This window comes from Mesoplodon mirus (genome assembly GCF_964341445.2).
Source record: "Mesoplodon mirus genome assembly, chromosome: 12".
Lineage (NCBI taxonomy): Eukaryota > Metazoa > Chordata > Mammalia > Artiodactyla > Ziphiidae > Mesoplodon > Mesoplodon mirus.
The window spans coordinates 4,728,370-4,742,143 of NC_138988.1; the positions used below are offsets into that span (position 1 = coordinate 4,728,370).

The 13,774-nt window shown below is 58.7% G+C and overlaps 1 protein-coding gene across 1 annotated transcript in view; it reads left to right on the plus strand.

The window, feature by feature from the left end:
* Positions 1–10,870, plus strand: part of PLXND1 (plexin D1) — a 51,790-nt gene extending 40,920 nt beyond the window's left edge. Inside the window, exons 21-36 of the mRNA XM_082639380.1 lie at positions 941–1,048; positions 1,128–1,240; positions 2,102–2,206; positions 2,707–2,837; positions 3,247–3,445; positions 4,112–4,258; positions 4,401–4,557; positions 5,005–5,108; positions 5,191–5,254; positions 6,004–6,038; positions 6,301–6,405; positions 6,940–7,103; positions 8,203–8,350; positions 9,428–9,568; positions 9,724–9,798; positions 10,054–10,870. Coding sequence (XP_082495506.1) covers positions 941–1,048; positions 1,128–1,240; positions 2,102–2,206; positions 2,707–2,837; positions 3,247–3,445; positions 4,112–4,258; positions 4,401–4,557; positions 5,005–5,108; positions 5,191–5,254; positions 6,004–6,038; positions 6,301–6,405; positions 6,940–7,103; positions 8,203–8,350; positions 9,428–9,568; positions 9,724–9,798; positions 10,054–10,170 — 1,913 coding nt within the window. The 3' untranslated portion in view covers positions 10,171–10,870. The remainder of the gene's footprint in view (positions 1–940; positions 1,049–1,127; positions 1,241–2,101; positions 2,207–2,706; positions 2,838–3,246; positions 3,446–4,111; positions 4,259–4,400; positions 4,558–5,004; positions 5,109–5,190; positions 5,255–6,003; positions 6,039–6,300; positions 6,406–6,939; positions 7,104–8,202; positions 8,351–9,427; positions 9,569–9,723; positions 9,799–10,053) is intronic.
* Positions 10,871–13,774: the final 2,904 nt, after the last annotated feature.

The window sequence follows — 13,774 nt, forward strand, 5'->3', positions numbered from 1 at the left end:
GTTTTCTGGTAGCATCTTTAGGATTTTCTATGTATAGTATCATGCCCTTTGCAAACAGTGACAGTTTTACTTCTTCTTTTCCAATTTGGATTCCTTTTATTTCTCTGATTGCTGCAGCTAGGACTTCCAACACTATGTTGAATAATAGTGGCGAGAGTGGGCATCCTCGTCTTGTTCCTGATCTTAGAGGAAATGCTTTCAGTTTTTCTCCATTGAGAATGATGTTTGCTGTGGGTTTGTCATATATGGCCTTTATTATGTTGAGGTGGGTTCCCTCTATGCCCACTTTCTGGAGAGTTTTTATCATAAATGGGTGTTGAATTTTGTCAGAAGCTTTTTCTGCATCTATTGAGATGATCATATGGTTTTTATTCCTCAATTTGTTAATATGGTGTATCACACTGATTTTTTTTGCAGATATTGAAAAATCCTTGCATCATTGGGATAAATCCCACTTGAGCATGGTGTATGATCCTTTTAATGTGTTGTTGGATTCGGTTTGTAGTATTTTGCTGAGGATTTTTGCGTCTATGTTCATCAGTGATACTGACCTGTATTTTTCTTTTTTTGTAGTATCTTTGTCTGGTTTTGGTATCAGGGTGATAGAATGAGTTTGAGGGCGTTCTTTCCTCTGAAGTTTTTTGGAATAGTTTCAGAAGGGTAGGTGCTTATCACTATTTTAAACAAACACACATTTCTTATTATAAGAATGGGACGTGGAGCCTTACTTTCCTGGCCGTTTCCCAAGCCCTTGGCCCTGTAGTTTTCAACCCACTGGGGAGGAGAGGACCGTGAGCTGAGGCGCCTGCCCCAAGGAGCTGGAGCTGAGGGGCGCAGGCAGGACCTCTCCCTTGAGGCCCAGGCCCTGCGCAGGGCAGGTACCGACAAATGCTCTCCGAAGGGCTTTCATTGGCCTGACCCGCCTCTCTGCTGCCCACAGCCCTGTTTGTCTTCTGCACCAAGAGTCGCCGCGCTGAGCGCTACTGGCAGAAGACTCTGCTGCAGATGGAGGAGATGGAATCCCAGATCCGAGAGGAAATCCGTAAAGGTAGCAGGTGGCGACCATGCGGGACCTTGGGCCTCGGCTTCACCATCTGATCCACTCACAGCCACTGCCTGTTTACCAGGCTTTGCTGAGCTGCAGACGGACATGACGGATCTGACCAAGGAGCTGAACCGCAGCCAGGGCATCCCCTTCCTGGAGTACAAGCACTTTGTGACCCGCACCTTCTTCCCTAAGGTCAGTTCGGGCCCCTGCCGGCTACTGCAGGAGCTCCTCGACCCCTCCCTGGGCCCTGAGAACCTAGAGGGCACTTCTGTGCCGAGGGGAGAACTTGACAAGTGCAGCCTGGGCCCCTTGAGCAGTCCGAAACCTGCACGCCTGCCTGTGGCAGCCTGGGCCCCTGCCCTGGCCTGCCGAGGGAGAGGGCCCAGTTTCCCCCACTTTCCTTCTCTGCCCACTGATGTTTTAACTGTCCGTACAGAAGCTGGCTGCCAGGCCCACTTTTCTCTTGGGGTGCTGGGCATGCCTCCCCTCTCGGGGTGAGTAGAGGCACCAGTTCCCTGCCAGCCCCTCTCCTCTCTGGGCCCCTTCCCAGGGAGGCCTCTCTGGGTCTCCACATCTCCTCCTTCTGTCCACTGGACTCCGTCCCATCCCTTCCATGCCTCCTTGTGCTGTTCCAGGGGCCGCTGCCTTGTCCTCACCTTCCCCGGCCTGTCAGGAGTGTTTATGCCAGTGGCCAGCACCCTCCTCTGGCCCTGAGAGAGCCCATATTGTGGTCTCCGCAGGCATTTCTGCCTCCGTTTCCCTCATTCTGCGCTGAGCTGCGTTTGCTTCCTCTGAAGCCTTGTGCACTCTAGCTTTGCCACACCTTGCTTCACGCTGCGTCTGCTCCTCTTCCTTCAGGAAGCCCCCGGGGACTCCCCTCCCTTCCTCTGGAGTCCTGTGGCACCTGGGTGTGGCCCACTGTCTCTTCTTCCTTTGTAAAGTGGGCTTTGGCATTTGTCGAGCGGCCCCTGCATGCATCAGGGGAAGGTGCAGCCCTGCCGAGATGCTGGGGGTCTGCGGCCCTGCTGAGGTGCTGGGGGTCTGCCTCCACAGTGCTCCTCCCTCTATGAAGAGCGTTACGTCCTGCCCTCCCAGACCCTCAACTCCCCGGGCAGCTCCCTGGTGCAGGAGACCCACCCACTTCTGGGAGAGTGGAAGGTGAGTAGCCCTCCACCGGTACACACACACACACACACATTGGGCTGCCTCAGGGCAACCCCATCGCTCTCTGGGCCCCACTTTCCAGCTCATCTGACCCATGGATCCTAATCATGGGAAGTTGGGAGGAACCTGCCATTAGATGGTAGTGAGCCCTCCATCACAGGAGGTATTCAAGTGGCCATTCAGGGCGTTCTACGTGCTGACCCCCAGGCCAGGTAGAGAGGGGAGAGGATTGGGTCCCCCTGGACATCCCACTCCCCCCTCACACAGGGATACTGGGTTGCCTTCAAGCACCCTTGCCTGAGCCTCACTTTTCAATTCAACTGAGCCACTGTTCCCATTCACAGGGAGGTAGGAGGCGTCTACCACTAAAGGTAATGAGCCCCCCTTCCCAGGAAGCATTCAAGGAGCCACTCAGGGCATCCTGAGTGCTGACTCCTAGGCCAGGCAGAGACACTGGACCTCTGTGGACACCCCCTCACTGAATGCTTCTGCAGATCCCCGAGAGCTGCCGGCCCAACATGGAAGAGGGCATCAGCCTGTTCTCCTCGCTGCTCAACAACAAGCACTTCCTCATCGTCTTCGTCCACGCACTGGAGCAACAGAAGGACTTCGCAGTGCGGGACAGGTCAGGCTGCGAGGCTCCGGGGGTGGGCAGGGGCCTGTTGGAGGCCACCCAGCCGGTCCTGGGTCTGCCTGGCTGGATCCAAGGCTGGGCCAGTTTCCAAATCACCACGTCCCTGGGGCAGCTGGCATCTCCCCAGCGTCAGACCCTGGGTGCTGGGGCTTTGGAGGTCCTGAGACCCCCCTCCCCACTCTTCCCCTTCCTGGTCTGCTTGCCAGGACAGGGCTCGTGGGCATGGCGGTTGCTGTGCATGGTAGGGAAGGTAGCCCTGTCTCCAGCGAGATTTTCGTCACACTCACCCGTCTGCATCCAGCGACAAGGTAGCAGCAGAACCCCCCACTGCGTGGTCCTCGGAGCCCAGGGCCTTGCGGTGCGGGTGGTGCCGACGCCCTCAGCCCACGCCCGCCCACAGGTGCAGCCTGGCGTCCCTGATGACCATTGCGCTCCACGGCAAGCTCGAGTACTATACGGGCATCATGAAGGAGCTGCTGGTGGACCTCATCGACGCCTCGGCCGCCAAGAACCCCAAGCTCATGCTGAGGCGCACGGAGTCCGTGGTCGAGAAGATGCTCACCAACTGGATGTCCATCTGCATGTACAGCTGCCTGAGGGTGAGGGTGCCGGGGAGCGGGGCAGCTGTACCGCCACCTAGACCTGATTTCATTTTATTCTCATGCCAACTCTGCCGAAGGGATTATCATGTTCTTTGTGCAGATGTGGAATGGGGGGCTCAGAGGGCACAGGGACAGCCCCATAGGATCCATTATGCAGATGGGGAAACTGAGGCTCATAGAAGGCCTGACTTCCTGCAAGGGCTCAGAGCAAGCCCAGGACGGAACAGAGGCTCTGTCAGTGGCATTGTTTCAGAAGATTGTTTTCTCAGTCCTCACACGCCCCCTGATGTGCCTTTGAGTCCAGCTCTGCCACTTCCCTGCTGGGTGACCCTGAGCAGGTTGCTTGCCCTCTCTGAGCCTCGGCAATGAGAATGACACCCCGTACCTGGAAGGGTTGCTGGCAGGATGAAATGAATGGGGCCACCCACATTAGGTGATGTTCGAGCTTGGAGTCCACAGAGGCACCTCTGGGTGGGGGGTGGGAGTCAGGCAGCGGCACCAGGATCAAAAGGAGGGTATTAAGCAGGCAGCCACGGAGGTATTGGTAGAAGGAGGTAGCGAAGGCGTTCCACGTTGGGGCTGGACTCTGGAGTGTGGGCTGGAGGCCAGGGGCTGGGCCCAGCAGTCTGGCCTCAGTCTCTGACAGGAGTGCACCTTCCGCAGGAGACGGTGGGGGAGCCATTCTTCCTGCTCCTGTGCGCCATCAAGCAGCAGGTCAACAAGGGCTCCATCGACGCCATCACAGGCAAGGCCCGTTACACGCTCAACGAGGAGTGGCTGCTGCGGGAGAACATCGAGGCCAAGCCCCGGGTGAGCCTGGCGGGCGGGCAGGGAGGGGTCCCGCACCCCCGGAGAGTCCGGCTCCACTGCCGACTGCCCCCCAACTCCCCGCAGGCTGTCTCCCCTCCAGGGCCCGGTGGGCGCCTGCTGACCCTCCCCCTCTCTCCTGCAGAATCTGAACGTGTCCTTCCAGGGCTGTGGTATGGACTCGCTGAGCGTGCGGGCCATGGACACAGACACGCTGACGCAGGTGAAGGAGAAGATCCTGGAAGCCTTCTGCAAGAACGTGCCCTACTCCCAGTGGCCGCGTGCCGAGGACGTCGACCTAGGTGGGCAGGGCAGGACAGGGGCGGCAGGCGTGGGGCTGCTTCAGCAGCGCAGGCTCCTGCCTTGGGTGCACACGCTCCCGCCGCTCATCAAATGTGCGCTAACTGTGGCTCTGGGGACGTGCAGACAGATCAGCTGCCAGGAGCTCTGTTTGGGGCGGGGAGGGGAGACAGGGCCTGCGGTGGGAGGTTGATGCAGGCTGCTGCCAAGGTGGGTGGGAGAGGCCTCCCCAGCAGCTCTGAGATCCCAGTGACAGCCCCGAGGATGAAGCCTTTGCAGAGCTCCTGCTCTGCGCCCGGCACCCTCTCCCCTCCCCGTCTCCCAGATGGGGAAGTAGAGGCTCAGAGACAGGTGTGGGTGCCCCCGGTTCTCTCCCCGTGTGGCCCGCTGGGTGCCCGCCTCCCCGCGGCCCCTGCTCCCAGCCCTGATGCCCTGCCCCCTGCCCGCAGAGTGGTTCGCCTCGAGCACGCAGAGCTACATCCTGCGGGACCTGGACGACACCTCGGTGGTCGAGGATGGCCGCAAGAAGCTCAACACGCTGGCCCACTACAAGGTGGGCCCCAGCTCCACCCACCTCCCTCCACTCCCACCCTCCCTGACCTCCAACCTCTGACCTCGGCCTCTCTCCCCCTCAGATCCCTGAAGGTGCCTCCCTGGCCATGAGCCTCACGGACAAGAAGGACAACACCCTGGGCCGAGGTAGTGCTGGTGGACGTGGGGAGGGCCCCTTCTGAGCGGCCCCAGTGGGGAAGCTGAGGCTTCAAGGGACAGGGCTCAGCCGGGCTGAGGCTCCCTGCTGGGGGCGGGGCCGGGGCCCGGGCCCGGGCCCCCTGCCGCAGGGCTGCTTGGCAGGGCCTGTGGCCAGGCCTCTCAGCACTGGTTTCCTGCAGGCAGCGGAGAGAGGCCCCAGGAGGGTGGGATGTGATTCCAAGAGGTCTGGGCAGCCGCCAGGCCATGTGGGCTTTGGCCTGTGTCCCCGCCTCAAACCTCCCATCCATACCTTCAGATGCCCCAGGCCTGGGGTCCTAGGCTCCTCTGGGTCTTGGGGTCCCCTCCTGAGGCAAGGAGCAGGCTCTCGGGGCTCTCCCAGTGAGGTCTGGGCTGGGGGGTGAGGGCAGCCTCCCTGCCCTACTCCGGGGCCGTGCCCGTCTCCACCCGTGCCCGTCTCCACCTGTGCCCGTCTCCCTGCTCCTGCTGTCACCTTGTGGATGTTTCCGTCTCTGTCAGCGCCTCTGTCTTTCTCTCTCTACCTCCTTCTCTGTGTGTTTCTCTGCCTCTCTCTCTCCGCTCTCTCACTTTGCATTTCTCTCTCTCTGCCTTGTTCTCTCCACACGTCTGTCTGGCTCTGTCCATCGAGCTCGTTTCTTTCTCCATCTTTTCGTCTCCATTTCTGTTTCTCTCTCTCCCCACTCCCCTCTCGTTTACTGTGTGTGTTTTCCCTCTCGCAGTGAAAGACTTGGACACAGAGAAGTATTTCCATTTGGTGAGTGCCCTGCCTCCGGCCCTGGGGGTGCCCGCCCTTCACTGGGTGTCCACTTGGCTTCCTGCCACCCTGGGCCTCTGGGGGCAGTGCTTGCAGGTCCTGGGAACGGCTGGGGTGGGGAGCGGAAACGGGACACAGGGTAGCTCACATGCACCACAAAGAGAGCCCAGTGCTCACGGGGGCAGGGTGGGACCGCCCACGGGTGGCTGGGGATGGTGCCTGGCACCAGCACTGACCACTGCCCACTGCCCCGGCCTCCCAGGTGCTGCCCACGGATGAGCTGGCAGAGCCCAAGAAGTCCCACAGGCAGAGCCACCGCAAGAAGGTGCTACCAGAGATCTACCTGACCCGCCTGCTGTCCACCAAGGTGGGCCCACCCTCATCTCTGTGTCCTCACTCCAGTGGGTCAGCTGTGAGCACACACTTGGAGTGAGGGGGACAGTGCGTCCCCTGTGGGGCCAGCCAGGCTCTGGGGTGAGAGGCTGAGGGCGTTGGGTCCCAGCTGAGGAGGGGTTTGCTCCCAGCATGAAGGGTGCCCGATGACAACTTCTCTATCAGCCTGTGTGACACGGAGGGCAGCAGAGGCCCAGTGATGCCCCCAAGGCCACACGGCTGGGGCAGCAGAGTGGGCGCCTGAGAGCTAACACTCCAGCCCAGCAATTCCCTGCTCTATGTCTCAGTCCTTCCAACACCCTTGTGGGGTAGGTTGCACTAACCCGTTTCACAGACAGGAAGACCAAGGCCCAGAGAGGTTAGATGACCAGCCTGATGGCATGTAGCTTCCCCATTCACCCAGCACTACTCAGTCCCAGCACCACGGGCTCCCCTGAACCGCCAGAGGTGCATGCTTACCCCTCTCCGTGTGGTCCTGGGCTGACGGCGGCCACCTGCTTCCATGCAGGGCACGCTGCAGAAGTTTCTGGATGACCTGTTCAAGGCCATTCTGAGTATCCGTGAAGACAAGCCCCCATTGGCTGTCAAGTACTTCTTTGACTTCCTGGAAGAGCAAGCAGAGAAGAGGGGGATCTCAGACCCTGACACCCTACATATCTGGAAGACCAACAGGTGGTGGGCCAGTGTGGTGTGGGTGGCAGGCCAGTGGGGAGGGCTGTGTGGCTTCACTGTATTATTGGGGGCAGCAGTGGTGCGGGGGTTCAGAGCCTGGTCTCTCAGCCCACCGGCCTGGGTTCAATCCCTTATGCCACTCCAAGCTGTGTGTTGACCTTGGGTAAGTGACTTAACCTCTCTGTGCTTTAGTTTCTCCTAGCTATAAAACCAGGGCAGTAAAAGTAACCCACTTTAATTGTAAGAATTAACTAGAAGTGAGCATTGTCTAAGTTTTGCCCTTACCATCGCTCTCCTCCACCCCTCTGCGGTGGGCACCGTCAGCTCCATTTTACAGATGAGCACACTGAGGCTCGTGGAGTTGTTCCTGCCCCCGATCACATCCCTCCTTTGAGGCACTGTTTAGCTTTTCATGGTCACAAACCCCAACAAGAAGTTGCTGAAAACCTCAGCCTAACCCTCAGAAAAAAATGCCGCAGACCTAGAAGTTTCTGTATAGTTGCAGGGGCTGTTCAGAGCTCGGGGTGGGGTGGGGGTGGGGGGGTCCATATGTCCCAGGCTGCCCAGTCACTGGGGAGGAGGGTGTTAGCAACCCTCTGGCCTCCTGAAGCTAAGGATCCAGGCCTCTCCCCTCCCTCAGTCTGCCTGGTGATCCAGCTAATGATGGACTTCCCACAGCCCTGCAGGGGCTGGAGGAGGAGCCATGGGCTGCGAGGCGGGGGCAGGGCGGGGGTTCTAATGAGAACCAGGACCGGCTCCCTGGCTCCAGGCTGCTGCGTGAGAGCGGGCCACTCTGCAGGGGGTGGGGCGGGCAGTGAGGATGAAGTCAGGCCTTGCAGCTCCTGCCGCAGCCCATGGCCCTCTCCACGCAGGAAACCCGGCTCCCAGCCCCTCTGCTGCCCCAGCCGGCCGGGGATGGCCATCAACTGCATTTGTGGAGGAGCAAACGGAGGTTTCCAGAGGTTCCGTCCTGTGACTAGTCTCCGCTGGCCTCGAGGGGCAAAGCCAGCCTGTCCCAAGCCCCCTCGGCAACCACTGCCTCTGCTGCCCACCCTCGGGGGGGCTCACACCGCCGCCCCTGTCACTCTCTGTCCCACAGCCTTCCTCTCCGGTTCTGGGTGAACATCCTGAAAAACCCACAGTTTGTCTTTGACATCGAGAAGACGGACCACATCGATGCCTGCCTCTCAGTCATCGCACAGGCCTTCATCGACGCCTGTTCCATCTCGGACCTGCAGCTGGGCAAGGTCAGCTGCTCCTGGGCAGGCCACCTGGTGCTGATGGGGAGGGAGATCTTTCTGGGAGGGGAACCAAAAGAGCTCAGATCTGGGGGATGTGGGAATGAACGGGGTTCTCAGAAGCGGGGGGGACTCCCAGAAACCGCCACCCACAGTCAAACTACGTGGCTGCAGACTGGCTGCAGCTGCCCCAGCTGTGCCCTGCACCAGTTCCCAAGGCTGAGGCCGTGGAGCCAGGCCGGGAGAAGCCAGAGTGAACATGGAAAGCCTGCGTGGCCTGGCACACCATCGGAGACCAGCAGGCTCCAGGCGGCAGCCCTGATGGTCAAGAGCCATCCAGTGGGCACTGAGTGAAGGGGTGGGCAGAGGGGGGCACAAGTGACCAAGACCTTTGAATACGTGCAGGAGGGAGACCCCTGAGGCATCTGTCTGCAGGGAGAGGACCCAGCTGGCTTTAGCGGGCGCAGAGGAGAGAGAGCGGCATTCCAGGCAGAGGGAAGGGCCTGGGCCGGGCAGGGAGGCTGTGAGCGTTAATGAAACGGTAGAGTTAGACCTGTCCCTGCAGGAGGGCGGGTGCCTGGCCCTGCGTTTAGCCCATGACTTTCAGAGAGAGGCTACAAGAGGCAGAAAATGCCGTCACCTCTCACACACTCTCTGAAGGCAAGACGCCCATGACAGAGAACTGGGAGCATACTTGGCACGTTTTGCTTTCAGGCGTAGGAAACATGTGGTGGGAAATATTCCACTGAGACAGCAATCGGGCTTCCAGAAATCTTAGCCACCAAGACCCACATCCCTAAGCAAGGATACAAACAAAACAGCCTGTGTGTCAGAGCGCTGGCACAAGCCCATGCACTTCTCCCCCTAAAACTCGGTCCCCCTTGAGGTCATCACCCTGACAGTTCCGTAGAAAATAGGGCAGGGGTTCCAAGTACAAGGGCAGAGAGGATAGGGGTGGGGGGCCCTGGTCCAAAGCCCGCAGGGCGGGGACGTTCAGTCATAGGCTCGTTTGTGTGGCGGGAGAGACGAGGGCTCATCCAGGAGAAAACGAGTCTGTGTCTTAATCCCTCACTCCTCTCTGCCCAGGACTCACCAACCAACAAGCTCCTGTACGCCAAGGAGATTCCCGAGTACCGGAAAATCGTGCAGCGTTACTACAAACAGATCCATGACATGACTCCGCTCAGCGAGCAGGAAATGAACGCGCACCTGGCGGAGGAGTCACGGGTGCGCCGAGGGGACCTCGCAGGGCGGGACGGGGCGGGGCGGGACTTGACCGGCAGCGAGGGGCTGTGTTTAAGCAGCGGGTCTTGGCTGGGCTGGGCCTGGTTTTGACCATGGAGTCAACCTTCTTCCGACTCCCGCCTTGTCTTTCCTCATAGAAATACCAGAATGAGTTCAACACCAACGTGGCCATGGCAGAGATTTATAAATACGCCAAGAGGTATCGCCCACAGGTGAGTAGCCCCCAGTGCGAGGCCCCCCTTGGAGCTACGATGCCCCCCTGTCAGCCCTGCTCACCGCCACCTGCTCAGGGAAACAAACCCAGGGTGAGGGTCCCTCTCAGGCATTCATATCCCCAGGACGTTTCTGCTTTGGGGGTGGCCACCAGCAGTGGAAATCCAGGCGGTGTGTTCTCCCCCCGGATGTGCGGTGGGGCCCGGGGGTCCTGGGCCCGGGCTTGGGCCCAGCTCCCTCCACTTCCCCCTCAGATCATGAGCGCCCTGGAGGCAAACCCCACAGCCCGGAGGACGCAGCTGCAGCACAAGTTTGAGCAGGTGGTCGCCCTGATGGAGGATAACATCTACGAGTGCTACAGCGAGGCCTGAGCCTGGGGGCTGGCAGGACGGGTGCCCTCCCTCGACTTCACTTTGTCCCCAGTGCCTCGGACTCCGGCTGGGAAACGACGCAGCACGAGGGGCCTCTCTGAGCCAGCCAGAGGAGCCCCCAGCCCTGGCCCCTTGGGCACCGTCCCCTCCCACCTGCCCCCAGACCCGGCTCTGGGCTGGGGGCTCAAATGCTGCAGCCGTTCCCCGGTAAGGTTCCCACCGTCCACCCAGCACAGCCTGGACGGCGCCCTGCTCGCTGTGCCCTGCACGGCCCAGTGCTAACGAACCCACCGATGGGCGAAGAGGCCGCCCGGCCCTGAGGTCGCAGCCGGAAACACTACCTCATCCTACCCGGTGGAGGGGAGGCCCCTTGAACCAGCCCTCAGCTGGTTTCCGCTTCAACCACCAAAATGTTGTCCCCGTCTCTACTCACCTGCAGAGGACCCTGGCCACACGCCATCCAGCAGTGTCAGATTTCTGTGCTCGAGCGGCCACTGGCCGAGTGGGCAGCATCCACTGCTCGCGGGAGGCTCTGTGCTGCCCTGGGAGCCGGGCGGGCACGGGCCAAGGGGACAGGTGCTGGACGATCCTGGTCTCGAGGGAGGGGAGGGGGCTGAGTTGCACCGAGGCTGTAGCTGGGCTACTTGATCTTGCTGGAAGTGTTTCTAAAGAGAGCACCACTTTTTGTTGTTTTTTTTTTTTTTAAAAAAAGCTTTTATATATTAAAAAAACTTACCACGCGCCAACTGTGAATAGCTGCCACTAGTGCAGAGGACCCGGGGAGGGGTCCCGAGGGGCTCCCAGCGCAACACTGGAAATGACTGTTCCAGGGGACAGGCAGACCTGGCAGAGACCCCCCGCGCCCTGAGAACACCGTCCTTTCTGTTCGTCAGAAGCGGCTGGCTGGGGCTGACCCAGGCAGTGCTGGGACAGGTCGCAGACCTTGGGGCTGGGCTGGAGGGGGAGGCTGGGATGCTCTGGAACCTTCTTTATAATAAAAGCCTGATGGGAAAACCTGCCGTGGGCTCCAGCCTTTATCCTGAGATGGCTGTACTTGGAGCAGAAAGGAGGGAGGGGGGCCTGGCTTAGGACCCTGCCCAGCTCCCCTCGTGAGGGGTGTGCAGGTACCAACTCCGCTTCCAAGAAGGTTCAGTGGAGAAACGCGGGCATCCACTGACCGCCAGGAATATGTCACAGCTGCTGTGTGCCATCTACCCCTGGGCAGGCCCTGCTCCTAACCTACTTACCTATGTAATAAGCTGTGAGGAATAGAATATCATCCCCATTTTACAGATGTAGAAACTGACTCTCAGCACAGTCGAGGAATTTCCCAGGTCACGGCACAGGGAAGCCAAAAACCAACTTGCATGGCCCCCTCATTCCTCTGTTCCATGCTTCCTCCAGGCTGGAGTTTCCACAGCGGCTCCCAAAGTGTGTGGGGAGCTCCAAGGTGACCACCCTGGAAATAGAACTGCTGTTTACACACTCGCCCTGAATTTGTCATAAATATATACCATTAACTCCATTATTCAGATGAGGAAACAGAGGCAGTTTCTCCCGGGCTGGTGTAACCCTGCACTATTTCTCACCACAGCACATGACTTGGGATCAGCAAATACCACAGAGACCCCCAGCCCACCCAGCTGGCTCTGGGCCTGAGCTGGGGCTGAGGTTCACTGACCCCCAGGAGAGGTCACTAAAGGACCACCTCCAAATCAGAAGCGGCTTAAGTTAGTTTTTTCTTTTTATGAAGGAAAAATAATCACACACAATCAGGAGTAAGAGCTAGGACAGAAAAATTCGTACAATTTAAACAAAATCCCACAAATACCAGTTCTAGAATTGAGAACAGAAAAATGAGAAAAGTAAACAATTTTTAGCTTTAAAAATAGCTTCCTCCTGTAGTGCCTTCTGGGTGGAGATTCTTTATCTTTTCAAATTCTCTATTCTGATCACTGATGCCTTTTTATTAAGCAGCAGATTTTCTAGTCTAAGTTATTTACACAATTTGATAAGAATTTTTTTGGGTGGTGTGATGCTAGAATGAATACATGTTTTCTGCAGAACTCTGAGGAAGCACAAAAAGCCTGAAGAAAATAAAAGCTGCCCTAACCCACCCATGGTTACAATCTGACAGCGCGCCATTCCAAACTCCAAATCGTGTGCCTGCCCGGGTTGGAGGCTGAGGAGTGATAATTGAGATCAGGATGTACTCACCATTTCGCAGCTGCCTTGTCCCCCATGCAACATCTTTCTATGCCATTAACTATTCCACAGCCTGTTTTAATGCCTGATTAACATGCAATTCCTTCTTGAAGCTTAAAAACGCATTTGCAAAGGGAGGAAATCTCTAGTTTCTAGGGTCATTTCTCAGCACAGAAGGTGGCCAACCACTGTAAACCACCCCCAGTCCTTGTCTGGGGCCCTGAAGACTTGCCTTGCAGCTACAGGTGTCCCTTAGCTCCGTCTGAGGGTCACAGGAGGTGGGAACTTCGGCGTAATGTCTGTCCTCAAGCAGGGGAGGAGGCCCTCCCAAGTCTCGTGGGTGCTGGGTGCTGTCCGGCCTCTGCCAGGTCAGGGCTACAGGCCTGCTGCCAGCTCGTGGGGGTTGGATGCCCGGTGATGCCCACCCACCCACCCCCAGAGGCTGCCCAGGGTGCCTCCCCCAACCAGACCCCCTAAGGGGGAAGCGCCAGCCCAGCTCCCTGCCATCTGCTCACTGTGCCCCTCGGGGCTCTGCTGGCAGCCACGTTACAGATGCCCCAGGGAAGCCAGGAAGCCATCGGCACAGCGAGACAAAGCCTCACGTGGGATTCGGGGAGGCAAGGGCAGGGTTGAGGGAGCACCGGCAGAAAGGGAACAGTCTGATGCTCCATGCTGGGCTGCCTCAGTTTCCCTTTGTGTCCCATCTGCCCCACCCCAAGTGCCATCCAGCTTACCTCTGACTCCCTTCAAATCCACCCCTTCCGTCTCTGCCCACTCCCTGGCTCAGCAGTCACCCCTCATCTGGACCATCTCTTGGCAGCCCCCTGAACGAGCTGTTCTCGCCCCAGGAGGTTGTCGCCATGCAAGCACTTGTGTGGACCCCAAATTGTGGACCCCTTTCTACATCCATTCCCTCAGCATATCCCATCCACCCTGCTTAAACCTCTACCCAGAATCCACTACTTCTAACCCCTCCCCTCCATGGTGACCCACCCATCAGCTGGACCATTGCAGGGGCCGCCTCCTCATCCCCCTGCTGCTGCCTGTGTCCCCCTGCAGGCACTCCGCTGCTCACTGGCCTCTAATGGCTGTTCATCACAATTAAAACAAAACCCAAAATTCCTACCCTGGCTTACAAGGCCCTTCAGGATCTTGCCCTAGTCTACCCTGCAGCCCTTGTTATGGTATCTACTGCTGTGTAACAAACCACCCCAATACATGTGTGGTGCTTATGTGTCTGCCTGGGGCAGGGCTCGGCAGGGAAGGCCCATCCCTGTTCCACATGGTGTCAGGGGGGCCGCTCAACTGGGATAGGTGATGCATTTCCAAGATGGTGCATTCCCATGGCTGGCAACTTGGTGCTGGCTGGTCAGGGAGCCCAGCTGGGGCTGACAACTGG